The following is a 27,548-nucleotide window of genomic DNA, read 5'->3' as shown; positions in this document are numbered from 1 at the left end:
CGCCGGTCTCGGGCCTTCCGCCTTGGCCCCCGTGGAGCGCTGGGTCGCGATGCGGGGAGGGCCGCGCCGCCTTCCCCGGCGTGGGGCCCTGCCTCTGAGCCGCCTGCCGTCCCCCGTGCCCGGGGGGTTGCTGCGCCAGGGCCGCTCTCGGGTCTGCTTCCCACCCACTTCTAGAGCCAACTGCTCTAGACCAGCCCCCGCCCCAGGCCTCTCCGCCAGATGCCCCACAGCAGGCGAGCTGACCCCGTAGGGAGCGCTGGGCATGGCCAAGCCTGGAGCGAGGGCTTGTCGATGCAACCAGAGTGAAGCTGAGGGGAGTTTGTTCTAGACGGATCTAGGGCACAGGCTAGTCCGGGCCTTGTCCACCTGAAGACCTCATGGTGAGAGAGGGTCTGCCAATCCCGCCCCTGCTTTCTCCATCCATGGACCTCAGATTGAAAACTCCTGATGTAGCGCAAACCTAACCCCTGCCGCCTTTGCCTTCCCAGAGGGGCAAGGGGGGTGAGGTAACATTTTTTTTATTGGACCAAACTTCCGTTGGTGAGAGAGACAAACTCGGGAGCTTGAGGCACTGGCCCACAGAAGTTAGTCCAATAAAAGATGTTCCCGTCCCACCCTGTCTTTCTAACACCCTGCCACTCGCACCGCTGCAACACTTTTCTTCTCAGACAGGCTGACGGAGGCTTTGACGTGCGCTCGGCAAGTTATGACGGATTAGAAAGCGCCCCTTGCCTTGTAGCCCGAGAGGCGTTAGAAGGATTTGCTTTGCTCGGAGTCAGTCTAGTCCATTTTAGAACACTGCAGTCCCTTTCCCATCCTTCCCGCCTTAAAACGATGGGAGTTTGCAGTGCTGTAAACCAATCTAGCTCGAACTAGAACAGCTCGGAGCGTTTCTTCCTGCACTGGGCGGGGTGATAGTGCGCTAGACCAAGCCAACCCGATCTAGAGTAAGGCCAGCCTGAGTTGGAGCTGTGCATGGGGCTGGCGAACCAAAACCCGACGCGCCGTCCACTCTTTTCTTGCCGTGAAGCTGTTCGACCACTAGGGGCCGCTGCTCAAAGCTTTCCCATAACCATAGACACTAGGGGGAGGAGACTTCCACGTGATCCTGGGTGAGGCGAGCTGGTCGCCGGAAAGTCGTAGAGCTGGGGCTGCAAATTATCGCGAGAGTTGCTCTCCAATCGCTATGGTGACGGTACAGAGGCTGGGCCCGGCGGGGATGGAGTCCAGGCGGCGAGCAGGGCCCTGAAAGGCCGGGACATGGCGGAGGCCCTGCAGGTGACCGAGCGCCAGCCTGTGGGAGGAGGCGCGGCGGGGGAGGGAGCCCGGCGCGAGGTGCCCGGGGGCGGGACCCGAGTGTCCCGCAGGGGCGCCCGTGGGGAGTAAAACAGTCGCCGGGGGCGTTCGGTGGGATGCCAGCCCCGGGCCTGGGGGCACTGGCCATGCGGGGCTTCTGGGTCCCTAACTGCCCGACGGCCCGCGGAGCGCCCACGTGCCGAACTGGGTCCCTCCGTGAGGCACCCCCAGGGGCAGATGGGACCTTTCACATGAGCAGATTAAAGAGGTTTTTCATCTTCAAAGTGCTTTGCGGTCATGAACTAGGGCGAGCCCATAATACCATGAAAGGGAAAGTGCGGCCCTATAAACGTCATCCGAAAGTGTTTGTGTTTATTATTAGACCAAAATAGTTGAAAACCAGCCCTATGATGAGAGTCTAGAGATTAACGACTCAGAAGAGGTTGCCAGTATCTACACACCAACTCCGCAGCAGCAAGGTAGGGAAAGCCTAATTTCACATCCTGCTTCTGTCTGTCTTACTAAAACCGTTTGTCTCTTTCCTTAAAACTAACACGCTGACCAACCTCAGGTATGCTATTGGCAGCTTGATCTTGGTTATTATATCTTCTTAAAAATATTCTGATGGGATTTAAGTCTTCTCCATAAAATTGGGAGAGTGATCAGATTCACTGGGATTTGCTCATGAGCATATTACTATCAGGCGGTAAAATAGAATACATTCACACATTTTTATTAATGAAATGTGCTCATTGCAACAAAGCTAGTGAGATCAGATGTGGTAATGGCAATTGTCACTGAAATCTAGGTCTGCATCTAGGACATGGTTGGTTTAACATGGATTTGGGCTTCACCACCATGGCTAGCCCCTGCATTATATTCTAGTTCAGCCAAAGCAAGTTGAAAATGTGAATAAGCATGATTGTTAAACTTGGGTGTAAGGCCTGTGTAGATAGGGCTTCATTCGTAAGTGCCTCAATGTAACAATCTATGTCGCAATCCCACAACCCAAACTTGGGTAGCATACGGAAACCTTCTTGGTGATCTCTTCAACAGGTCCGAGGTCCACACGCCCACAGCTCAAAAACATGGCTGATAACAGCAGTGATGAGTATGATGAAGAAATAAACAAGGTATGAGGTTGCCCATGTTCTCTGCTGTTATGCTTGATCACAGCATTTTGTAGCCCCATCTACTGGGGCCTTGTTATCTGCATGTTGAGTCCTACTGGGGAAATTGCAGGAAAACAGCTTGGAAAGTTCTGTGATTTTTGACACATTTAGAGTAGAAAGAAATGTAGTTAAAGTATCTTTTGGCAAGGCACGTTATTTATACTAGGGTGAAGGTAAGAAGGGTCAGATTGCTCTTTCCTTCAGTTAGAACAGATGGAACAATTTAAGTGTATTAGGAAGAATAGATCTGGAAGGAGATTTTCACATCATGGCAGCTGACACCATCCAGTGTGGATATAATGAATACCAGGCCCATTGTCACGCAGTGGCTGAAGTGGGATAAAAAGAGGGATGGGAAAAACAAGGGCTTACACCCACATTTGGCTGTAAAGGTAGGGAGTGTTTTTTAAAGGTTAGAGAAGATAAGATGACTCTGGGTCAGGACTCCTGGGTTCTGTTTCCATCTCTGCCACCAATCAGTGGAATGACTTTGGGCGAGCCAGTTCCCCCCCATCAGTATTTCAGTTTCTCTAGCTGTAAAGTGGGGTCATACTACCAGCTACCTTGCAGGGACTTGGAGAGGGCGGAGTAATGATTGCAAATCATTTTGAGATCCTCTAGGAGAAAGACAAATTATTATTTATTAGAACTGAACATTCCCCCCACCACCACTGAAAACCATTCATTCGAGTCAGACTGAGAGCAGTGGCAACCTTAGATTAAATGTCTGTGCTGGCATTCCTTTTCCATGCTATTAGAGGAAGTTGTTTTTTCTTACACAGCTGTGCCCCACCCATTTGTGGCAGTTTTGGACAGAGGGTGTTTTCTGTTTAGAATGAAAGATGATAGAGCTGGAAAATGGGGCTGGTGGAAATGTATGTTGCACCATAACTCTGGTTTTAACATTGACCTAGGAGAAGAAGTTAGCCCAGTTGGCCCCGCAGCGAGTATTTAGTGAGAATGAGGATGGGGAGGATGAGGACGACTCGTCTGAAACTGACTCGGATGATGACGATGATGAAGAGGAGCATGGAGCCCCTCTGGAGGGGTATGAGGGATTATTAATTCCTAATAACAGTGAGAGTAGCCATGTGAATTAAAGTCAAGGTCTCCATTCTGAGAGAAGACTCCTAACAACCCAGTTGAATAATGTTACAGTCTAACAATACTGTGCAGATATGTCTTTAGGTTAGCTATTGTGGGAATGAGGGGTTTAAAAGCTGAGGTAGATAATGTGTAGGTGCAAGTATCCCCAAACAGCTCAGTGGTACTATGGTTGGAGTGCTGCAATGGGAACTGTAAGTCTGAATCCAAGGTTTGGAGAGCTGTTTTCAGAGTATCAGCCCTGAAAATGAAGATACAAGGATATAGTTATATTAAGTGGGGAGGAGGAGGAGGAATTCCATTGACCATGTGGACAGAAAGAGTGTCACTGGGGTTTAAAAAGCATCAGAAAAGACGCACTGTTCATATAATAGAACTGTTCTTAGACAGCTTGAAAATTGGATTGTTTATTGACACAGATGGGATTCTTAAATTTCAAATACAGCTGCCCAGTTTTCTTCCTGCAAATACCTACTCATGAACTTTATAACCAATGCAATCAGCCTCTTGGAGGTAGTGTAGGGGGTACCCAGGAGCCTGGCATAAACTGACACTTAGTATAATAAACTAGCACTAATAGAGGGCATGGTACATTAGGGGGCCCATTAATATGCTCAATGCATTGTGCTGCACAAAGACAAAGAGTACATTTATTGCCTTTTTGCAGACAATTCATCTGCATACAGATGTCTAGCATGCAAGCCAGCCTGGCCCATGGGAAATAATTGTTTTATCATTACACTTATTGTAATATAACTTTTCTGAAAGTCTGGTCTGCTGCCCATCACCATGGTATTATTAATTAAACTCCAATCAAAAAAAGGGAGTATCTGGTAAAAGGGGGTGTCAGTGTTGTGAGTGGTGTTCTTATGGTGGAAACACGTCTTCAAAGAGGAAGAGTTTGCAGCATTTCCTAAAGATGTCAGAGACTGGATTCTCTTGATCTCTTCTGTAAATTTATTCTGTAGCCAGATCCACCCCTCCGCATAGGTGTGCTAAACTGGGGAAAGCATCCAAGGCCCTCTCTTCCTCTAACACATCCACAGAGAATCAGATATAAGTACCCCATAAAGTTAATCTGCATGAATCTGTTGGTCTTGAATATCTCTTCTTTTCTCTAGTGCCTACAACCCTGCAGATTACGAGTATCTACCAGTGTCTGCAGAGATTAAAGAGCTCTTCCAGTATATAAGGAGGTGAGTAGAAGGAGAACTAGTCTGCATTGGGATGTTGTGGGGGGTGAAATGTTTACAGAAGGAAATGCTTCTTTCCTGGATGATAATTTCCCCATGTAATTCTCAGGTACACTCCACAAATGATAGAGCTTGAACACAAACTGCAGCCTTTCATTCCAGACTTCATTCCAGCTGTTGGGGACATTGATGCCTTCTTAAAGGTACCCAGCTTTCAGACCTTCCCCTGTAACTCCTGTTGTGCAGGATCAAACAGTGCTCTCTCCCATGAAAACAATATTAATTTAGTGAGAGAAGCAGCATTTGCTTTTCTCTTTGTTGGAAGAGCAGCAGTTTCAGCACACAGGGTGCCAGACTAAGGGCTCAAACCCACTTATGGGGACTTGGCCTCCTCAGCCCATAGTGTGGGGTTAACCCCTGCTGGACCAGTGTGGGGTTGGTGCACCCTGTCACAGTATCAGGAGATAAGTTTTTTTTTTTTGTTTTTTTTTTTTATCTAGTTCTTTCACAGACCCATAGAATAGCCTTTGCTAAAGGATTTGTATAAATATCTGGATTTTTTTTATTAATCCTTGGTAGCCTAGCAATATTTACACAGCCACAGTTTTCTTTTTCAGTAAAGACCCAGTGTGTGACTGGATTAGAATGCTCCCAATCTGCTACTATTTTGAGCTGGCTGGCTTGACAGTACCTTGTAATATTTGAAACAGCTAGTCCAACCCATTTAATGGGTCTGAGTGAAGTATCTGCACTCACTCTCTCTTTTCATATTCCATATAAAATCTAACATCCTCCTTTGTATTCCTGCTAGGATTTTTATCTGGGGTGGTTACAAAAAATTTTGAAACAAGAAAGATATCCATGGCATGTTAACTGTGGCTCTTCTTCCCAACCAAGAAAAGGAAAATTTACCCCAGCACTCCAGATCTTTTCATTTGCTGACATTTGATGGTTTGACATTTTAATTATATAACTCTTCTAGGTTGTTTGAGATTTGAATTCCTAGCTACCCTATAGAATTTGTTGCCCATTTGTACCCAAATGTTTTCTGGGGGAATGACTTATCAGAGTCTAGCAAATTCATAGCTAACATTTCAGAATTGTCAAAATTTTGTTAAATTTAGATACTTTCCAAAGTCACGGATTTTTTTTTTTAGATACTGATTTTAGGAAAATGTTTGGGTTAGATAAAAAAAAAATAATATCAGCAGCATGAAAAACTATTTTCTGTTGTGTTCCTGCAAGTTTTATTTCTGTGCTCAATTCATTATTCCTTATCCTCAATGCAAAGGCACCATGGCCAATGCAAAAAGTAAGAGACAATGGACATCCCAGCCTAGTCCCTCTGTATAATTCAAACATGGGAGATTAAGCACCATTAATTCACGCAGCTGCTTTTAGGTTCATGTAAAGAGCATTTATCCAATTAAGGAACCGTGGGCCAGTGTTGTATGGGACAGGACTTGAAATAGCAAGTTCTGCCCTATTCTATCAAAAGTTTTCTCTGGGTCAAGTGATAACAAAATTAATTGATTATTTTTAAACTGGCATTATGAATGATTGAGTACTCTCCAAATATTGTCTGACTTTGTCTATCCTTAATGAGTCGAGTTTGATCTGGGTTTATATAAACTGAGAGCATGGATGGCAGTTGGCTAACTAGTATTTTTGTTTAAAATCTTCGCTGTGATTCATCAGTGATATAAGCCTATAGGAGCTGCATAAAGTAAAGTCTTTTCCAACTTTCAGGAGACCAGCAGTAGCTTCTTTCATAGGTTGTGGAAGTCCCTCCCATAGCAGAATGGCAATGAAGATACCCTTCAGGGACCCACTAATAACTCCTTAACTACTATGTGAAATTTAGCTGCAAAATCATCAGGTGCTAGTGTTGTTTCTCTATCCTTGCTCTTGCCTTTGAGATTTCTTCTTCTTCTTTTTCTTTATCTAAAGTTTCTTTATCAATTTTGTTTATCTTTGGCAAGCCTGCTAATTCCAAATATTTTTGAATTACCTCAGATAGGTCAAACTCTGAAGTTTAGGGTTTTTTATAATAAGGAACAAAAGTAGCATATATTTCACTGCGTTGTGTAACTATTTTTTGCTGATGGTTTTTTAATTGGTGGAATAATCTATTCCTCTCTAATTTTTGTGTCACTATCTTATCACTTTTATTTCCTCTTTCATAAAACATCTGCTTTTATACCTAAGGGTTTTTTTCAGTGGCATCTGCCATCAGCACATTCAGTTTCCCCTGATATTAGTTATTTGTTTATATACTTTTTTGAACCTGTGTTGTTATGAATGTCACAACATTTTTATCTGCAATTCTGGTTTTATTTTTCTTAAGTGCTGCTTTCTTTTTTCTATTTAGAGGCTCTGCTTATCAACTGGCCCCTAAATACTGCTTTACCTGCCTCCCAGAGAAGACCTTTTTATATTGTCTTATTATTTATTTTAAAGTATAGAACAATGTCCTTTTTAGTTATTGCAACCTCATTTTTGTCCTGCAGAAGCAAGCAGTTCATTTTCCAAAAAAGTGATCTTAGGATGATGCTAACAAATATTACTTCCAGTGAGGCATGACCTGACCATGTAATGGTGCCAATTTCCATAGCACTAGTCTGCTTCACTAAGGATTTAGTGATTAACATTAAATCTAGTCTAGTATATATATTATGAGGGTATGAATTAAAATGTGTGAATTTGTTCCCCAGTGTTCAATTCTCTCCAGCAATCAGAGAAATCAATGCTGCACCTGCTTCCCTGTCCACCTTGTCTCTTTTATCCAATCTGTACCAGTAAGGAATATGTGTGCATTTGAAGTCTCCTCCAAGTATAATTTCCCAGTCTCCAAAATGTTGCAGTATTTGGGTATAAACTGGCCATGCACAAAATTAAGGTTGGAAATTAGAAGAAGGTTTCTAACCATCAGAGGGGTGAGGTTCTGGAACAGAAGTTGTGGTGGCAAACAACTCAATTAGTTTCAGAGAGAGCTGGACAATTTTATGAGTCTGATTGTGTGTCAAGGTTGGTTGTGATGGTAGGGGGCAAGGCTCAGCAATCCTGGGACTCACTTCCAGTTCATCTTATGTTCCTAAAAGCTCATCCTTCAGTGTTTCTTTTGACCATCAGCCAGGGTCAGAAAGGGATGCTCCCCCATCTACTCCGTTTTTGTTTTGTTTTGTTTTTTATCTCCTTCCTCTCAAGCATCAGGGGTGGCCACAGCTGGAGCTGGGGACATTGGACAGGGAAACCCACAGCTCTTGAGTGGCACCAAGCATCCTTTCTCTCAGGTGCTTGGCTGGCTGATTCTCGCTCACATGCTCAGGGGTCTAACTGATTGCCACATGTGGGATCATGAGAATGGCTTATGGAAAAACTTGAAATTATTATGATGCTTTAGCTGTTTGAAGGCATGAATCCTTGTGTGGACATTCTCTCTCTCATTTCTAATTACAGTGTATTCACAATTGTGTGCCTGAATATGGCTTGATTTCGGTTTGTGAACTTCCATAGTATTTTTTGTATTAATTCCCCACTGCCTCCCTGGTTCCTCCCCTCTCCTGCATTCTTCTTCTTTTAAATCCAAAAATAAAATACCAACATGGTGTATAAATCAGTCCCCAAAACAAATGTCCTTTGCTGAACCCTAAACCTTTGTACTCTCCCTATGAACTCTTTGATTGCTTCTCTTGCAATCCAAAGGTGGGGTATTCTTCTCTTATGGGATCTTAATCCTCTATCACAGGGATAGATTACCATCTGGTCATTTGAGTTACATGGGGGGGATTAATACAGGACCCCTATGGGCTCCTCCCCATCTGCTCTAAGTTTGCTCCAATCTCTTCTGTCCATGCCCCCCTATGTAGTCCCCCTATTGTCCTTTATTTTGTCTACTTGTTAAAATACAGAACACAGTTATCAGAGTTATGATCACCACAATTAAAGCAAATTTAGTACTGTTCTTCTTACAACATTAACATAGTTACTCTTCACATGTCCCTCAGGGATCCAAGTCCTCTTGTTCAGCTTCACTTCTGCTATTTCAGTCTTTTGTCTTGTATTTTCCTATCCTTCTTTTCTTGGATTTCACCATCTACCAAGGTTTTTTTCAGAATTTCATCCTTAGTTTTACCTCTGGATTATCCTCCAGTATGTCTGAGATTTGGATTTCTAACCCGAGTGACTGGAGTGTATTGGTTTCTCTTATTTACAGTCTCTTACTGTATCATACTACTGATTTTGGAAGCTGTATGAGAGTGTAAATGGGATCCCCGTCTGTAGTGGATATCTGGCCTCCTGAGTGCTCCTGTAATTTCCTCCAGCTCTCTTCTCTCTTTTAAAGTAAGGGCACAGAGGTTATGGAAAAACTGAGGCCTTTAAGTAAAAGCTCTGACTGCTCTCTGTTTTTTTAAAATTAAATCTTTCTGCTGATGATGATGAAATTTCACAATCAGATCTCTGAGTCTATTATGAGACCTAAGTGGACAGAGCAGAGCTTTTTTTGCTCTCTCCACTTTCACCTCTTCCGGTGAGCTCAGCTTTAACAACTTTACCATGTACATCCTCCTTCAGTGGTTTCAGGTAGTCGTTTAATTCTGATGTTCCTTCTTGCTCTGTTTTCTGTAGCATCCCATTTAAGCTGCAGCTCTTTTTCTGCTCCAGAATTGCCATACAGCTCTACAACTCTCTCTCTCTGTCACCTCTTTCTCTAAGGCCAGTCTGTTTCTTTTGATCTTCCAAAAAGAAAAGGAGGACTTGTGGCACCTTAGAGACTAACCAATTTATTTGAGCATAAGCTTTCGTGTGGTTAGTCTCTAAGGTGCCACAAGTGCTCCTTTTCTTTTTGCGAATACAGACTAACACGGCTGTTACTCTGAAAATTGATCTTCCAAGTCTATAACTTAGAGAAGCTCATTTTAAACAGCCTTTAAACTCTAGTTTTGAATTTAGAAGAAAAAAAATTCAGTTCCTCTTTGTTTATCTGCAGGTTCCATGTCCCAATGGGAAGCCAGATAACCTTGGCCTGTTGGTACTGGATGAGCCATCCACAAAACAGTCAGATTCCACGGTGCTCTCTCTCTGGTTAACGGAAAACTCCAAACAGCACAATGTTGCAGTAAGTTACGAAGGAAAAAGAGCTGGTTACCCCACACTAAGCTTGGTAGAAAGATGGAGTCTTGTTCTAACCTGTGTGGCTGTACCACTACCATGGTTACAGCACAGTGAGGATTTGACTAAGTTCTCATGAACAGGAAAACATCTTTCCCACCCACGCCTTTAGACTATAGTGTGTCTGCTCTCATTCACACACACGTCTTCATAAACAGACTTTGGATCCATTTGTTTCCTTGGGTTAGAGCTTCATTCCCCTGTGGTTGTTGCTGTCTGGTTTGGGTCACTGTGTTCTTTCCCAGTTGCTCTTCTGCTCCAATATGCAGACACTGGATAGTATAGCGCAGCTGGGAAAGAGACCAAAACCACACAATCCAGCCAGGAATGAAGCATAGGGTTTGCAGGGACCCACCAGCCTTGGAAAGTCTGTCTCCAGATTCTCATTTCTGTTCTCAGCAGCAAATAAAAGTGAAGAGCTTGGAGAATGCAGAGAAGAATCCCAAAGCTATTGATAACTGGATCGAGAGCATCAGCGAGTTACATCGCTTCAAACCTCCTGCTACTGTGCACTACACCAGGTGAGCTCTCTGTACCCTCCCGCATTTGTATTTTACTCGGCTTACTCCTTACCACTTGTCTTACATGCAGAGATGCAGTTTGAGTATCCTTTAATGGATGGAATTTCTCTCCTGCTGACTTTGTGTAATTCGGATAGCTCTAGTTTGCCCTTGTAGAAAGGGTGCATGTGTAAGTAGCTTGAGTGGGGAGACTAAGAGTCGGGACTCCTGGGTTCTATTTTCCCCCTGCCACTGACCTGTTTGATGTTGGACAAGTCACTTACCTTGTATTTCAGTTTCCTCACCTGTCATATGAGGATAGTAATACTGACTTACCTGAGAGTAGGACTGAGGGGCTTCTCTAATGTTTGTGAAGTGCTTAGATACCCTGAGATGAAAGGCTCTGTATGACAGCAAAGAACTATAATTAACTCTTTTCAAAATGCAGAGTCAGGAGAGAGGAGGAACTTTGTTGACCTACAGTATGTTGCACTGCAGTGAAAGGGGTTTTAGAAATGCAGATACAGAGTTAGACTAATGATTTATTTAGAGAAGATAAAAACATCACCTCATCAGAATTATTCTTGCCATGACTGTGAAGAAGGAATTGATCTCTCATCAGATACTTGGTAAATGGTTACAGCTATGGATTGTGTGTACAAGTCAAAATCTCTGACACAGGCAAGAGTTAAGAATGAATGTGTGCATTCTCTCCATGTTACCTTTACTTGGCTCATCCACTCTTAACTGAAATTCCTATGGATTCATAACTCCTCAGCAAAACTCTCCCTTGATTTTGAAACATACAGCTGTTTGTGTTTGTGTCTTTAACTTTGCAAGTGAGTTTGGTCCCCCTCTAAATCCTGAGCACCTTTGCAAAGTGCTTTGAGGAAGGTATTATTATTTATTAGAAAAGCTCTCACCCTGCTTTGCCAGTATCCCCAATCCTGACTTGCATACTCCCCGCTTTTCCAGGCCTGAGCTCACCACACACCTCTGCCAAAACTCCTCAGTCCCAGCCAGCAAGCCCCACTGCTGTCCCATAAGCCTCTCGTGTGAAGAGATTTGTAGCGTATATAGATTGTGATGTCCAGATGTGTGGATTAATCTGAGACCATCAAACTCATTTTCCCATGTGATCCAAATCAGACTTGATCCCAGACCTCTAGAGGTGTAGTACGGTAACTCTCATTCTATAGCAGGTGTAGTGAAATCTGTGGATGACTTGCTCTTGTCTCTTGCAATATGGAGTTGGCACCTTGTTTTGACTACTGTGAAAGCTACTTAATCAGTACCACACTTGTGTGTGCTTATAGGCGCAAATGTGTGTCTGTTTTCTTTCTCTGTGAGGACAAGAGTGCTGTTGCTGTCACACTCTCGCCATTCACACCAGTCTGTTGTCAGTGCACTGTCAGGAAGCCCCACATCCAGCAAAATTAATCCTGGCATACTGTGTGTTTACGTGCGGGGTTGTTTTTCTCCCCTTGCAGGCCAATGCCTGATATCGAGACTCTGATGCAAGAATGGTCCCCAGAATTTGAGGAGCTCTTGGGAAAGGTATGTTGTCAGCCTGTCTAACAGCTACCCCAGCTGTGTATTACAGGCATAATCTGGGCTTTTGTTTCACTTTGGCCTGTTTGCCTACTCTGTGTTATCCCTCATTAACGCAGGCTGGCTCAGAGTTGTTTGGGTTTCTTGTATTAATATAATGGAAAACCACCTTGCAACCAATGACCAGGCTAATTTGGTATGTTCTAGCTCATCAACTCAAGCCAGCCAGGTCAGTCAGTGGTGCTTGAGAGCTGCCACCCTATGATGCCTGTTCAGTGGCCTGTGTGAAATGAGTGAGTTTCAGCTCAATTCCTAGTGAACGGGCATCCACGTGTTGGTAAAGACACCAAGCGAAGAATGGGCCCCAGAGGCTTCCCTCCATATAAAGCAGGCTGTGCCTGCTCTGTGCTGGGGTAACACTAGTACGTATTCTTGCTGTATGGGAACTGAACAAGAGCTGGATCATGAGTCACTCTTTCCATGTCTTACCATGTCCTGCCTAGGTAAGCCTTCCAACTGCGGACATCAACTGTGGCCTGGCTGAGTATATTGACATGATATGTGGTAAGCAAAGGACCCGTATGTGTCACTCTCATCTTCTTCTCAGAGGCAGCGGAGTGCCAGCTCCTCGCCATCCTCCAAGCACCACCATGCACAAACTAAAGTGTTATGTGCCTAGAGGGGTGCCTGAGCAGGCAGCACTTCCTCCCGACAGCAGTGCTCTCAGGCTGTTTGGAGGAGGTATTGCAGGTGAATTAGTTGCATTCCCCTCCCATTCAAGCTTAGTCTTTTATGTCATCATGCCCCAGGTGTGGGAGAGAGCCTGCCCCCGGTGGGCAGGCTGATAGGAGGTCCCTTCAGAACCTCTAGCAGTTCCACACTGCATCAAGGTGAATAACCCTGACCCAGAGCTTTCATTCCAAAAATTGTTTTTCCTGGAGATGGGTGTTGTGCTCCCAGTATCATGTCCTTGTGCAAAGAAACAGATGGGTCCCATATTTCTAAATATGTCTGTTCCCTCTGGATATTCGGTTCAGGCTTTGTCCTATTCACCATTCACTGCTAACCTCCTGACTGCACTGTAGCCTAGTAGCACTAGAGATGGAACGACAGTTAGGAAATGTAAGACACCTGCAGTTAAGTTCAGCCCTGACCTAAGCTGATGCATCTCCTGGTGACTGCAGTTGGGAGAAAGAACTAAATGTGTAAAGCCCCAAACACTGGGGCTGCTCAGAGGATACTGCTACTCGGAGGGGGCCAATATCCAGGCAGCAGGGTTGTGCTCAGTATCCTTATGTTATTTTGTCCTAGCTATTCTGGACATTCCTGTCTATAAGAGTCGGGTCCAGTCCCTGCATGTCCTCTTCTCGCTGTATTCAGAGTTCAAGAACTCACAGGTAGGTGACTCCAGCCCTGTCCGCCACCTTCCAGGCTATCACTGTTAGAATGCTCAAGGGGTGGGGGCACGCAGGGAGAAAGAGAGGCAGTGTTAAGTCACTTGTCCTGAAATTCACAATAGCTCCCCTGCACTGCTGAAGAGCCCAGGACAACAGTGCCTGTCCTAGCCAAAGAACATCACTTTCTGAAGTGTTACCGTTATTTCCTAATAATCTTAGCTGTAATGCATTTTTGACCTTGCACACATCCCATGCCCATGACTCACAAGGATTCATTCCTTCATACAACACTTGCATATAGTGACCCTCTTCCAGCAAACTCCAACCAACTTCCCCCTTTGTCAATACATGCTATTCTATCTCTGATGTAGAACACTGACTTGAGTTACTTTTTCTAGTACCAGAATTTCCCACACCTCTTGATCTCTGTCACTGGTTTTAGAGTCACTACTCTTCCACCAAATGCTGTGGTACTTCTACTAGCAGCTGGAGAATGAATGATTGATTCTTTTGGGCTCTTATAAAAAGCAGTTTGCAGGACAATTCAATAAAATACTGACGCCCTGTTATTTCCCTTCTCGAGTCTCCAAGGATTTTCCAAAATGTCTTTATTTTTTGGACAAATATGCTATATATGGAGAAATCCTCCTTACGTTCTCTCCAGTATTTGCCCATCCCTGTACAATAAATTCACTTATTTCTAAGGGGACTTAGGTTCCACTGATGAATGTGAATGTACTTTTCATTTTTTATTAATGTATTTATGGAGGTGTGGGGTATGCCCCGTGTTTCCCCTTTCCTCCTCCATCAACGTTCTCTTTTTATCAATGTAGTTTCTTCCTCTAAATAACAGATTATTTTGTGTAGAGTGGAAAGGAAGCCATCATGTTTCATAAATGTAGTTGAGTAGCTTTTCAAATTGCATCAATTTCTGCTTAGAGGTGTACCTTTTTGTGGGGGTGAGTTGAAAGAATGCCTCACGCTTACAATATTGTCGTAGTGGAATTTGATGGTTTTTTGGGAGTTGGTGGTCTAAATATTTTATCTCTAAACAGCTGATTGTGTGTGTCGTCAAGTGACGAGAGCAAGTAACTACACTAATGCAGTCTCCTTTCCCCCACAGCATTTCAAAGCCCTGGCTGAAGGGAGAAAGGTAGGGAGTCCTCCATCGAATCCACCCTCACAAGCAGGAGAGACAGAAGTGTTAAGCTTCAGCTGAGAAAAAGACCCTTTCTTCATGAGCTGGGACCTGCACCTAGGAGTAGAGCCTTGGCCTAAGCCAATCAGCAGAGCAAGGCAAAGCATGACTGAAACCTCAGTCTTTCTGTGTGTACTGGCAGATGGACAGCGTACGACTCCGATGAATTAGCAGAGGTCAGAATTTAGCTCATGGTGTTTAATTGTAAATGCTGCATGACCCTTTTCCTTTGGCTCATTCCCAGAGGATTCAGCATTAAACAAGTGCTTGTGAGTGGGAGCACCTCAGCAAGGGTAACGGTGTCTTTGATACTTGAAATCAGCTTGGGCAGAGCATCTCCTTAAGGACATAACCCTCCCTCTGCCCATGCAGATGTTTGGACTCCTTTTGTAGCCATTCCCTAGACTCTGAACCTTGTGGCTCTGCAGCCTGCTGAGCTTCAGAGTTGGTTCTAATGATTGGGAACTTGACTCTCTCTCCCCCACACAAATATTTAAAAGAATTTAGCCCAGAGACCCAGCCTGCATTGCTGGGGAACCAGGACTTCACTGCAGGAATGGGCTTTGAATTGCTTCTCTGCAGCAGTCTCCATTTTGAGATGAGTATAAGATTCAGCCACTAAATGGAGAGATGAACAGCACTAAGGGCCACAAACATGTCATTCACCTGGAGGTGGGCTCAGCCATTTCTAATAGTGATCTGTTCACCACGCTTCATGTGCTTGTGTAAACCTGTGCTGCAAGGGGGAAGAGCTGTCACTGGAAGCAATTGAAGGGGAGAACGTGGTGTTGTGGATGGACCTCTGCTCTGTAGCAGGAGCCCAGTAGTAGCCACTCAAGGGAGAAAATTAAGGGGATGGACAGGAGGCAGAGGGTGGTACTACCTTCATATTAAGGCAGAGTGGAGTCTGTTTCCCCCTTGTTTCCTGTAGGTAGCATCAGTTAACACATGAAATGTCCCCTTTATCAGCCTCTGGGTAGAGATGAGGGCACTACCTCTGAGCCATGTCCTGCATTTTGGGAGAAGAGGACGGATCACCAGAAACAACCAGTCACTGCTACAGACAATTATTTGGTTTATTGCTGTTGGAAGAATTTTCCAGACACTGTTGGGTCAGTGCTCTGAAAGAGATCATTGGGGCGAAGACCACTTAAGGCTCCCTCAGGGGAGTCAGCCATTAAAGCAGCTAAGCCAAGGTAGGTTCCTCCATCCCATCAACTCCTGCCAGAGGCAGAGCATCAGTCAATTCAGAAGCAGCTCTGTATTACACTTTGATTATAGCATTTTATTCTTAAAGTGCCTAAGTTACATAAAAACATGCCTCAGCTAACAATGCAGCATTTTAAAACAAGTAACTGAGCTAACAGCTGCTAGATAATTTGATGCATAGCTTAATGTTTTACTCAGAGGCTGGTCAGCCTGTATGGCCATGTGTATTTATTTCCACCAGCACCTCTATTTGTGCTTATTCACTGGCACCCAGGCCAAGCCGACTTCTTGGCATGAGAGAGAGGTCACAAATAGGAGTCTCCCAGGAAAGAGTTGCCCTTTCCAGATGCACGTTCACCGAGAGAGACGGTCGCCATAGCAAGACACTAACAAAGCAAAGGCTAAAAACCTCAGTGCCATCCTAGTGATCAGGTGCTGCAGCAACTCTGGACTGTAGGAATTACACACCAGTTATTGCAACGGAGGGTTAGGGTTCCACAGTGGTTTTTCACATAGAAGTGTCCTCTGTGCTGCAGTGCCTAGCTTCAGAGGGGTGAAGAATTAGAGTGATAACTACCCTCAGGCACACCCATACCTGTCCAGTGTCCACAGGGGAATTGCATGAGTGTAAATGAGGGCAGAGCAGGGACACCTCTCTCATAAATGTTCTTTTCAAAGATTAAGGACTTCCCTTTTTATTACTCTAGTTCTTCTCCAGGAGACAGCTGTGGGCTCCAAGCAGAAACTACCCCATGTTTTTTCTCACAAAGAGGTTGATTATAGGATACCCAGAAGCAGACCATCACTGCTCTCCCAATACAGGGCTGGAGTTAACTGGAGGCTGAGAAGCACCAGGGGGTACTCGCACTCTTTTTGCTGTTTCGTCCCAAACTGGTGAGGTTTACTTTTCCGGAGCAGAGTGAGTACACAGAACTAGAGCAGCTGACAAATAACAGCCTCACTGCTTGCTATTTCAGGTTTTAGCACTATACCATTCCTGGAGTGCTTCTCCCCTCCCAGCCCCATGGGGAGGTAAGTCTGTTCCATCTCCCACTGTATGATACTCAACATACACAGGGGACAGGCCACGTTTTCTAAAGTAGTCTTGGAACCTCTAGATCCCGATCTTCTGGGTTTCCTACTCTCTCTCCCCTCCGAGCAGCAGGCACCAGCCCCAGGAGTCAGACTGGACACCAACATCAGGAGCCACTGGACTGAGATACTTGGCCAGGCCTGAGAGGGAATGTATGACTGACTGAGATTGGAGTTTGAGTGAGGCAGGTTTACTGCCCATCCCCCTCTACTCATTTACTTCCCTAAGATGCTGATATTACCTCCCCCTCTTCCACTCCCACCAGTTTCAGACTCCTCACAGGAGCTCCAGAACGTAGCCCTGATCCATTCAGAGATGGACATAGCTGGGTGCTCCCAGGGCTGAGTGGAAATGAAATGACCATGGCTGTTGCATGCATGAATTCCTCTTGCTGCTGGGCAGGAGCACAGGCCATTCCTATTCTTGGTGCTCCACCTGTCTCCCCGCACACGGGAGAGTTCTTAAAAATCAGACTCCATGATGTTTTAGGTGAGACTAGCTAACCTATTCAAGTGCGAGAGCTGAAGAACCCAGAGATCCTTGGGGCAGGATGGTGTGGAAGACCTGCAGTCACAAGAAGTTAGTGACGTTGCACTTTTCTCACCTGGAGCTCTGGAGGTGGTTACACGGAGAACTTGTTCTGAGCTGGCTCTGTTGTCTGGGATCCTGGGGGAGCCTCTGGGGAGAATGGCAGCTCCTGGATGGGTCTGCAGTGCTGATGGATCAGTGGACTCATCCCAGGAGACTGAGGGATACCCTGGACCCCGCAGCAGTCACAGCCATATCTCATCACTGCTCATGCTGGACACTTTGTAAATGTGCCCAACCATCGGGAACTGGACGAAACCTGAAGGACAAAAGAAATCCCATTACAAGGGCCTACTGCACAGTCAGCCCAGGTTGTGGGTCAGGGAATGCAGCTGTATTAAGCTGATGGGGCAGGTGCTACACTGTTCCCAGGCTCGCTAAAGCCCCAACACTCAGGCCATTTCAAAGCATATCCATGCCAGTTGCCTGTCAGTCCCTCCACTTTCAGCCCATTTAAAGTTAAATAGGTTTGAAATAATGACAACCTCTGCTAAGGTCTAAACATGTAAAGTTAATATTAAGAGCATCAGAACAGCCACACAGCACCAACACTGTGCATGTTCTGAGGCTGGAGACCCCCAGAAAAAAGATAGTGGGTGCTCAGCACACACCTGCAGCCCCAGATCAGCTCCCCCCTCCCCCCCAGCACCTGCTGATCACTGGCAGGTGGGAGAGCAGGGCATCCTAGGTGGAGAAGGCAGAACAGGGGTCCTTCTAGCCCAGTATCCTGTCTGCAGACAGTGGTCAATGCCAGGTGCCCCAGAGGGAATGAACAGAACAGGGAATCATCAAGTGACCCATTCCCAGCTTCTGACAAACAGAGGCTAGAGACACCATCCCTGCCCAACCTGGCTAATAGCCACCTATCCTCAGTGAACTTATCTAGTTCTTTTTTGAACCCTGGTAGTCTTGGCCTTCACAACATCCTCTGGCAGAGTTCCACAGGTTGACTGCTTTGTGTGAAGAAATACTTCCTTTTGTTTGTTTTAAACCTGCTATTAATTTCATTTGGTGACCCCTAGTTCTTGCGTAATAGAATCACAGAACTAGAAGGGAACTCGAGAGGTCATCTAGTCCAGTCTCCTGCACTCAAGGCAGGACTAAGTATTATCTAGACCATTCCTGACGTGTTCGTCTAACCTGCTCTTAAAAATCTCCAATGATGGAGATTCCACAACCTCCCTAGGCAATTTATTCCAGTGCTTAACCACTCTGACAGTTAGGAAGTTTTTCCTAATGTCCAACCTAAACATCCCTGGCTGCAATTTAAGACCATTGCTTCTTGTCCTATCCTCAGAGGTTAAGAAGAATAATTCTTCTCCCTCCTCCTTGTAACAACCTTTTATGTACCTGAAAACTGTTATGTCCCCTCTCAGTCTCCTCTTTTCCAGACTAAACAAACCCAATTTTTTCAGTCTTCCCTCATAGGTCATGTTTTCAAGACCGTTAATCATTTTTGTTGCTCTTCTCTGGATTTTCTCCAATTTGTCCACATCTTTTCTCAAATGTGGTGCCCAGAACTGGCCACAATACCCCAGTTGAGATCTAATCAGCATGGAGTAGAGCGGAAGAATTACTTCTCCTGTTTTACTTACAACACTCCTGCTAATACATCCCAGAATGATGTTCACTTTTTTTTGCAACAGTGTTACACTGTTGACTCATATTTAGCTTGTGATCCACTAAGATCCCGAGATCCCTTTCCGCCATACTCCTTCCTAGGTAGTCATTTCCCATTTTCTATGTGTGCAACTGATTGTTCCTTCCTAAGTGGAGTACTTTGCATTTGTCCTTATTGAATTTCATCCTATCTACTTCAGACCGTTTTTCAGGTTTGTCCAGATCATTTTTAATTTTAATCCTATCCTCCAAAGCACTTGCAACCCCTCCCAGCTTGGTATCATCCGCAAACTTTATAAGTGTGCTATCTATGCCATTATCTAAATCACTGATGAAGATATTGAACAGAACCGGACCCAGAACTGATCCCTGCAGGACCCCACTCGTTATGCCCCACTCATTATGAGAAGGAGTAAATAACACTTTATTTACTTTCTCCACACCAGTCATGATTTGCTAGACCTCTAAGGGGGTGGGATATGATAGTCGTCTCTTTTCCAAGCTGAAAAGTCCCAATCTTATTAATCTCTCTTCATATGGAAGCTGTTCCATACCCATAATCATTTTTGTTGCCCTTTTCTGAACTTTTTTCCAATTCCCATATATCTTTTTTGAGATGGGGCGACGACATCTGCACGCAGTATTAAAGATGTAGGCGTACCATGGTCTTATATAGAGGCAATAATAAGACAGAAAATATCATATCTATCCTTTTCTTAATGATTCCCAACTTTCTGTTCACTTTTTTGACTGCCGCTGCACATTGAATGGATGTTTTCAGAGAACTATCCACAATGACTCCAAGATCTCTTTGTTGAGTGGTAACAGCCAATTTAGACCCCATCATTTTATATATATAGTTGGGATGTTTTCCAATATACATTACTTTGCATTTATCAATACTGAATTTCATTGCCATTTTGTTGCCCAGTCACCCAGTTTTGTGAGATCATGTTTTGTAGCTCTTCACAGTGTGCTTTGGACTTAACTATCTCGAGCAGTTTTGTATCATCTACAAATTTTGCCACCTCACTGTTTACCCCTTTTTCCAGCTCATTTATGAATATGTTGAATAGTACTGGTCCCAGAGCAGACCCCTGGGGGACACCACTATTTACCTCTCTCCATTCTGAAAACTGACCATTTATTCCTACCCTTTGTTTCCTATCTTTTAACCAGTTACCGATCCATGAGAGGATCTTTCTTATCCCAGGACAACTTACTTTGCTTAAGAGTCTTTGGTGAGGGACCTTGTCAAAGGCTTTCTGAAAATCTAAGTTCACTATACCCCTTGCCCACACGCTTGTTGACCTCCTTATGTTTGCTACAAAGTTTTAAAGAAAGTTGAACCACAGCGTGGGCAATTAGGTTCAGTGAGGGATCCTGCTCAAAGAGGTAGGCGTACGTTGCTGTTTATCTAATACTTGCCTGTAGGGCCATATTAGCACTGACCCAAAGCAAGAGGTTCCCATGGTTTAGAGCCGGCAGTATGGCCCTTCTGAGCCCCCACACTGTCATCCCCACGCAGCAGCTGCCCTCCCACTTTATACGTGATCTCCCCACTCTTCCAGTGCAGAGCTGCTGCCGACACTGCACCCAGTAGTGAGCCATTTGCACTAGTCTATCACAGGATGGAACCACCTCTCCCAGATCCACTCCCTGCCCCTACAGGGCCACCCAGACTTGCTACCTCTATTACCAAGGCCCAGGCTGTTCTCTGCCTCCGATAGGGCATCGTCCTTCCGCTTGGTCTGGAGTCCCGCATCTCCATGGCTGGCTGTCAGGGGAAGGACATGTTTGGAGTGAGGAGGAATCACACACATTGTGTCACATATCTATACTTCCCCCATCAGAGCTGGAACTCCCCTACCTCGGGATACTGGCCCAGTCCCAACCCCCCTCCAAATGCAGCAGGGACCTAGCCCAGTGCTCAGAGCTACAATCAAAGGAGAAGCCACTGCCCCAGACAGAGGCAGGAGAGGAGTCCTGGGGAAAGGCTCACACTGGGTCAATGAGAAATCTCACCCTATATGCTATGGGCAGCTGGGCCCAGCTCAGAAGGGACATCCCTCTAAACTGCCTGGCTCTGGTAAGGAACGCACCTTTGGCCTCCTGCGTGAGGTCATTGAGCTGCAGGTTGGACGGGAGGGACATGTTCTCTCGGGGCAGTCGCACGCTGTTCAACTTCAGGTTGTTGGAATCGCTGCAGCAAGAACAAAGACTGAATGGCTGCAAGAGCCCCTCCTGTGGCACAGCAGATACTGCAGCGCAGGCCCGCCCCCCAGCCCAGAGGCCCGGCCCCCAGCTCATGCCTAGGTGTCAGCGGATTTGGCTCATTCCGGGCTGGGTTGGCCCTCAGCCCCTGCTGCTACATCTGTGTCCCATGGAACCAGCACTGATCGAGGGGGGAGGTCTGGATAGGAAGCCCTGCCCAGCCTGGTAGGGACTGGACACTCTCCCCACGCAGCAGCTGGGGCCCCTCTCTGAAGTAAGTTGGCAGGAGTCAGTCTAGCTCCCAAGGGCCCAAATTACAGTCAGCCCCAGCTGGCCCTACACTCTGGACTCTCCCCTTGCCCCTACACAGGGTCTCTCCAGGCAGGGCAGGGCAGGGCTTGGGTGCCCAGGCTGCCCCTGCTCTGGGGATAGAGGACTCCAATCTCCAGTACTGTGAACCTGGCACCTTGCAACAATGTCAAACTTATCCCAGCCCCAGGGTATCCCACCACATGGAGCTCAGCCATCCCCATGTGCTCCTAGTGGCCCCAGACCCTCCCCAAAAACTGCACATGCCAAAGCAGTGAAGGGGTTAAAGAGGCTGGCACTGGTGCATGGGGGGAGGGGAGGTGCAGGCTTCAGGCTGTTCGGTGGGGGAGGGCGGATAATAAGGCACTTTTACCCCTCCACCAAGTCCTATCAGGACAGACACCCCGCAGCGAGGGGCAGGGGTGGGTTACCTTGGAGGCAGCAGCATAGGTCCAGAGAGCCCTAGCGAAGAAGAGAGTGTGTTAGGGGCAAAGTTGGCATCCTGGCCTTTACACAGAGCTGGGCACAGCAGGGGCACAGGGGCCCGTGACCCAAGGGGTTGTGGGAGGGAGCGCTCCCGGGCCCAAAGAAAAGTCCTGGTGTCCAGGGCACCAGCAGTGCAAGGACACATCCCTCTCACCTGACGCCTTCTTCCCCTTCCTGCAGATGACACAGATGATGAGGGTGTTGAGACAGAGGAGAGTCCCCAGTGCCAAGGCTCCTCCAACAATGATGGCCAGTAGGGGCAGCTCCACACGGGTATCCAGGAGACCTGCACCAGAGCCAGCCACCCCCATTAGAGACCTCTAGACGCAGCACGCACAGGCCTACACCACCCTACAGGCTGTGCTCACTGGCCATTCCCCTACAGCACCAGAGGCTGTCTGGCATCTACAGCTCCCCCATCACAGGTTCATAGATTCCAAGGCCAGGAGGGCCCACTGTGATCATCTAGTCTGAACTTATAACACAGGTCAGGGAACTTGCCCCAAAATTCCCAGAGCAGTGATGGAGAATCCGCCATGACCCCTGCTAAATTGTTCCAGTGCTTAATTACTCTCATTGTTAAAAATGTACATCTTTTTTCCAGTCTGAATTTGTCTAGCTTCAATTTCCAGCCCTTGGATCTTGTTCTACCCGTCTCTGCTCCCCATGTACATATTCATAGACTGTAATCGAGTTGCCATCTCTTTGTTAAGCTAAATAAATTGTGTTCCTTGAGTCTATCACTATAAAGCACATTTTCTAATCCTTTAATCATTCTGATGGCTTTTCTCTAACCCCTCTCCAATTTATCAACACTCCCCTTGAATTGTAGACACTAGAACGGGACACAGGATTCCAGCAGCAGTCGCACCAGTGCCAAATAGAGAGGTTAAATGATCTCTACTCCTACTCAAGATTCCCCTATTTATGCATGCCAAGATCTCATTAGCATTTTTGGCCACAGCATCACAGTAGTAGCTCATGTTCAGCTGACTCCCACCACGACTCCCAAGTGTTTCAGAGTCACTGCTTCCCAGGCTAGAGTCCCTCATCCTGTAAGTATGGCCTGCACTCTTTGCTCCTAGATGGATACATTTACATTTAACCAGTTTTTAATCCATTTACTGTGTGCCATGTTAATTTTATATTATTCTACTTCTTTAAATCAAAATGTCATGCAGTACCAAGTCAAATGCCTTACAGAAATCTATTTCATCATACTATTACATTTATCAACCAAATTTGTAATCTCATAAAAAAAAGATATCAAGTTATTTGACAGGATCTATTTTCTATATATCCATGTTGATTTGCATTAATTACATCCTTCTTTAATTCTTTATTAATCAAGTCCTGTATCAGCCACTCCATTGTCCTGCTCGGGATCGATGTCAGGTTGACAGGCCTACAATCACCTGGATTGTCCCATTTAATCTTTTTAAAAATCGGTACATGAGCTTTCTCCTAGTCTTCTGGAACTTCCCCAGTGCTCCAACCCTTATTGGAAATTAACATAAATGGTTCGGTGAGCTCCTCAGCCAACTTTTTAAAAACTTTTGGATGCAAGTTATCTGGACCTGATGATTTAAAAATGTCTAGCTTCTGTTTAACATCCTCCAGCGATAGTAGCGAAATGGAAAGAGTGTTATCATCACTATGTGATGAGACTGTATCATCTGTTTTTCCCCAAAATATAGAACAGAAATATTTATTGAACACTTCTGCCTTATCTGCATTATTACTGATAATTTTACCATTTCCATCTAGCAGTGGACTGGTACAATTGTTAGGATTCCTTTTATTCCTAATATATTTTTAAAAGTCCCTATTGTCTTTAACTCTGCTGGCCACAGATTTCTCCTTATGTCCTTTTGCTTCCCTTATTAATTTTCTACAATTCTTAACTTCTGATTTATATTCATTATTAACAACTTCCCCTTTCTTCCATTTGTTTTATATATGTGCCTAAAAGCCCACAAGGAAGAATTATGATTTGGCTCATAATTGCTTTCAGCTCTGGGATGTTGCGCTTCAGAAGGATAACATGGGTCTCTACATTCACTACCCAGTTCCCCCAAAGTGAAGCAGGGAGCGTGAAACACAGCTGGGCTCCTCTGTAAAACTGTTCTCACAAAACAGATGCTTTCTGGGGGGGAATGGGATACAGGGCCTTTCCCCTCCAGGAGGCGCCAGCTCTGATCCTGCCCCAGGGCAGGGGTGTGTATATTGGGGAGACAAAGGAGGTATCAGCTCCTCTACAGGGCAGTAACAGGAAAGAAGTGTCCATCCCCACAAGCTCTCAGAACATCTGGATTCCCCATGGACATCCCCTCACTCAGGCACTTGCCCCCACAGCCCTGCTTGCACTGGCTGCAGCCTCTCCCACCATTCCCGGATTTGTGGATCACCCCAGACCAAGATGAAATGTGGGGGAAGGGCCCTGATTCTGCAACACTCTCCAGTCCCAGTGCCCAACTCCCAGAGGGGTCCCACCTACCTGGTGGCAGGATGGAGGAGTTGGTGATGCCCACATTGTTGGCTGCGGTGAAAGAGAAGTTCTTGGCCACACTGCTGAGCTGCACCTGCACGGTGTGGTTGGTCAGCCAGGGGTAGCTCTTGGTGTCCAGGATGAGGAAGTCGGATGTATTCACCATCACATGCCCGTCCTGGTCTATCCAGGTGATGCTGGCTGGGGGATTGGCCCGCACCAGGACAAAGAGAACCATGAAGAGACCTGGGTCTTTGGCCTCCTGGTACTTGGCATTCATCGTCATGATCTCCGGTTTAACTGGGCAAGAAGGGACACAAACCAATGTGTATAAAACAAAGCTGGCCCCTGGTCTTGAACCTAGTGAACACTGGAGAGGCAGCAGGGTCTAGTAGTTAGAGCTGGGGAACAAGGAGCGGGGTCTAGTGGTTAGAGCAGGAATCTGGGGGTCAGGGCTGATGGCTGTGTGCTGGGAGCAGGGGCTTGTGAGCTGAGGGGCAGGGTTCCTCTGCCAGGGTTGAATTTGGCCTCCTGTCTCAGCGGTGGGAGGGAAAAGTCATAATTTCATGTTTGTGCAGCACTTTAATGAGGAGGCTTCGTTGTTATTAGTGATGGATTCAGATCAGTGTCCTGTGTTCTCTGCACATCTGACCATGAGATGCGGGGCTCAAACCCCTGAGGTGCTGGCAGCACAGAGCTCCTGAGGGCCCCAATTAGCTGCTAATGAGAATAATGATGACAGCCTCCCTGCAACTGGCCAGGGCATCCAGGACACTCCACAACTAACCCCTTCCAGTCCAGCCCCTGCTCTGGCTGCTTCCTTGGTCCAGACACACAACCATGGGTGGGAAGGAAGCCTCTGCCATTCCATTGTGTCTAACTGCCTAGGGCTTGGCTGGAGAAAGTGCAGGAGGGGTCTTGTTAGCCTCTCTGTTCAGGGGAGCTGGGTCTAACCCTTCCTCAGATCTCCAGAGAAATATATCTGGTGGAGCCCAGGGTACTGTGTCCACCTCAGAGCTCTGTATGACCAGCCACCTCTGCTTGGGGTGCGAGCCAGGACTGAGCAGCAGCAGCAAAGCTGGGGGCAAAAGTGGAAGGGCTGGAATAGTGGGGTCAGGATTGAGGGGCAGGATTGAGAGCTTGGGAGGAGAGCAGGGGCCAGGCTGGAATAGCCAGGGGCCATGGCTTGGAATCAAGGGGTATTATCAGAGCTGTAGAGGGAGAGAGGGGGCACGGCTGGAATAGCAGAGGGGATGCAAAATGGGATTAAGGTGTGTGTTGTGGGGAGGGGTGCCCCTTGGTCTCTCCCCTAATGACTTCTCCGGACGAGGGACCTGGCCTGTACAGAGCAGGAGCCCTGGCAAAGCCCAAGGGGCCAGCCCTTACACTGCACGTTGAGAAGCACCGAGGCGTTGGAGGTCTTGCCAGAGGCTGGGTCTGTCAGTGAGCAGTTCAGTTCCCTGTCTGCGCGCTGCGCCGTGACTGTGAAAGTGCTGGAGCTTTGCTCAAAGGCCTCAGCCAAGGTGGCCAACACTGTGGAACCATTGGTCTCTTGCTTCTTGCCATTCAGGTACCAGGTAAGCATGGGCACGGCCTGCCAGCTGTCCACCTGGCAGGTGAAGTCCCGGCTCTCATCCTCCTGCATGGTGCTCACCAACAGTGACTGCCCATTGATCTTGGGATCTGGTTCCCCCAGCCCTGCCAGGGAATCAGGAGGGAAAAGCCAACAAAGCAGCACACTTGAGCCAGGAGCTCATCCTATGCCCTGCTCCCACTCCATACACACCAGGGATCCATTTCACCAACATAGAAACAGGCCCTAGGCGGCTGGAACAAGTCCCTGGAGGCTCTGAATCTAAGTGGGGCTGCTCTGAGCTGGCTAAGACACCAGCTGGGGAGCCAGGGCACAGGACACTGCGGCAGACCAGGTAAGGGAGTCTTGGTAGGCATGGCCTCCAGGAGCCTCCTGCCTCACAGCCAACGCAGAGGGCCAGGTTCGGCGCCTGTTCACTCAGTTTCAGGGGGCCCCCCACAAGCTGGCATGGAGGCAGGGGGCAAGTCCAGTCCGAGAACTGCATGGACTGTCCATGCACAGGGCCCAGGCCTGCCCAGCTCCCCACAGGGCACGGGGACTCCCCTCCAGGCAAGGGCCTTACCTGACTGCACCAGTGCCCCAATGTGGAGCAGCAGCAGTGCAGGGGAGAGGATGGCACCGCAGCCGGCCAGGTTCCTGGTGAGCCCCATGTGTGCTCCGGTCGGGTCCCCAGTTTCACCAGCGCCCAGCACTAGGAGGGAGTCAGACAGGACCTGAGTGCATGGGGAGGGCGGAGCAGGGATGCTGCTCCCCTGACCTGGGGTCCGCCGCCTGCGCGGCCAAGCGAGGGGCGATCACTGCGGCGGCTGTTAGCCAGGTGACCGTGCCAGCCCACAGCGGCCCCACCACCCCGGGAGACCCCCAGGGGCCAGCTCCCAGCGGTCACCACCCAAACTGCGGGCCCCCGGGCTGTCAGCACGGCCCCCGCCAGGCCTCCGCACGGGGGGCTCACACCGACCCCCGCACAGCGCGCGCACTCGCCCGTCCCCATGGTGTGCCCTCACGGGGCACGCGCACGGGCACGCGGCGCGAGGAGCCCGGGGCGGCGCGCGGGCTGGGCCGATGCCCCGCGCCCCCCAGAGGCTCCCCCCGGGCGGCGGCCCCCAGCGCTGCTGGCCAGCGAGCCCCAAGGCCGCGGCGGGCGCAGGCCGGTTACCTGGGATCACTGCGGCGGCCCCATCAGCAGCTGCGCCCGCCGAGCCCCGCCGGCCCCGCGAGCGCTCAGGCCCGCGGGGGCGCTGCAGGGGCCCGCGGGCAGCGGCCCGCCCATCCCGGCAGGGCGCTGCAGAGCGCGCGGCGCGGCCCGGCCCGGCCCGGCGCGGCCCCGGCGGCAGCGAGCGCAGCGGAGCGGAGCGGCCCTGGCT

General features: G+C 47.5%; 2 protein-coding genes across 7 annotated transcripts; one reads left to right on the top strand and one right to left on the bottom strand.

The window, feature by feature from the left end:
* The first annotated feature begins 49 nt into the window (after window positions 1-49).
* Window positions 50-22,842, top strand: IFT46 (intraflagellar transport 46). Of its 5 annotated transcripts, none has more exons than XR_012155930.2 (13): window positions 185-1,278; window positions 1,679-1,775; window positions 2,353-2,429; window positions 3,383-3,516; window positions 4,694-4,768; window positions 4,875-4,968; window positions 9,756-9,884; window positions 10,340-10,458; window positions 11,928-11,994; window positions 12,492-12,552; window positions 13,300-13,385; window positions 14,509-14,759; window positions 15,553-22,842. XR_012155930.2 is itself a non-coding variant. In XM_073320957.2 (12 exons), the coding sequence occupies exons 1-12, from the start codon at window positions 1,261-1,263 to the stop codon at window positions 14,602-14,604; spliced, it is 1,056 nt and encodes a 351-aa protein (XP_073177058.1). In that variant the 5' UTR covers window positions 195-1,260; the 3' UTR covers window positions 14,605-15,601. The 5 variants fall into 5 exon arrangements, 1 of the variants encoding a protein (XP_073177058.1); XR_012155928.2 differs by having other exon boundaries at window positions 195-1,278; window positions 10,337-10,458; XR_012155929.2 differs by having other exon boundaries at window positions 195-1,278; window positions 10,337-10,458; window positions 15,515-22,842.
* On the bottom strand, window positions 15,848-27,548 carry TMEM25 (transmembrane protein 25). Of its 2 annotated transcripts, none has more exons than XM_073320954.2 (9): window positions 27,341-27,548; window positions 26,747-26,875; window positions 25,977-26,288; window positions 24,600-24,890; window positions 22,257-22,388; window positions 22,048-22,078; window positions 21,196-21,296; window positions 20,784-20,870; window positions 15,848-17,732 (listed from the first exon to the last, which is right to left on the bottom strand). In XM_073320954.2, exons 2-9 carry the CDS (start codon window positions 26,832-26,834, stop codon window positions 17,659-17,661), a joined length of 1,116 nt encoding a protein of 371 aa, XP_073177055.2. In that variant the 5' UTR covers window positions 26,835-26,875; window positions 27,341-27,548; the 3' UTR covers window positions 15,848-17,658. The 2 variants fall into 2 exon arrangements, with proteins under 2 accessions (XP_073177055.2, XP_073177057.2); XM_073320956.2 differs by having other exon boundaries at window positions 20,793-20,870; window positions 27,341-27,543.

The sequence above is a fragment of the Lepidochelys kempii genome, chromosome 22, assembly GCF_965140285.1.
Source record: "Lepidochelys kempii isolate rLepKem1 chromosome 22, rLepKem1.hap1, whole genome shotgun sequence".
NCBI lineage: Eukaryota > Metazoa > Chordata > Testudines > Cheloniidae > Lepidochelys > Lepidochelys kempii.
This window is presented reverse-complemented; position numbering and strand designations above follow the sequence as displayed.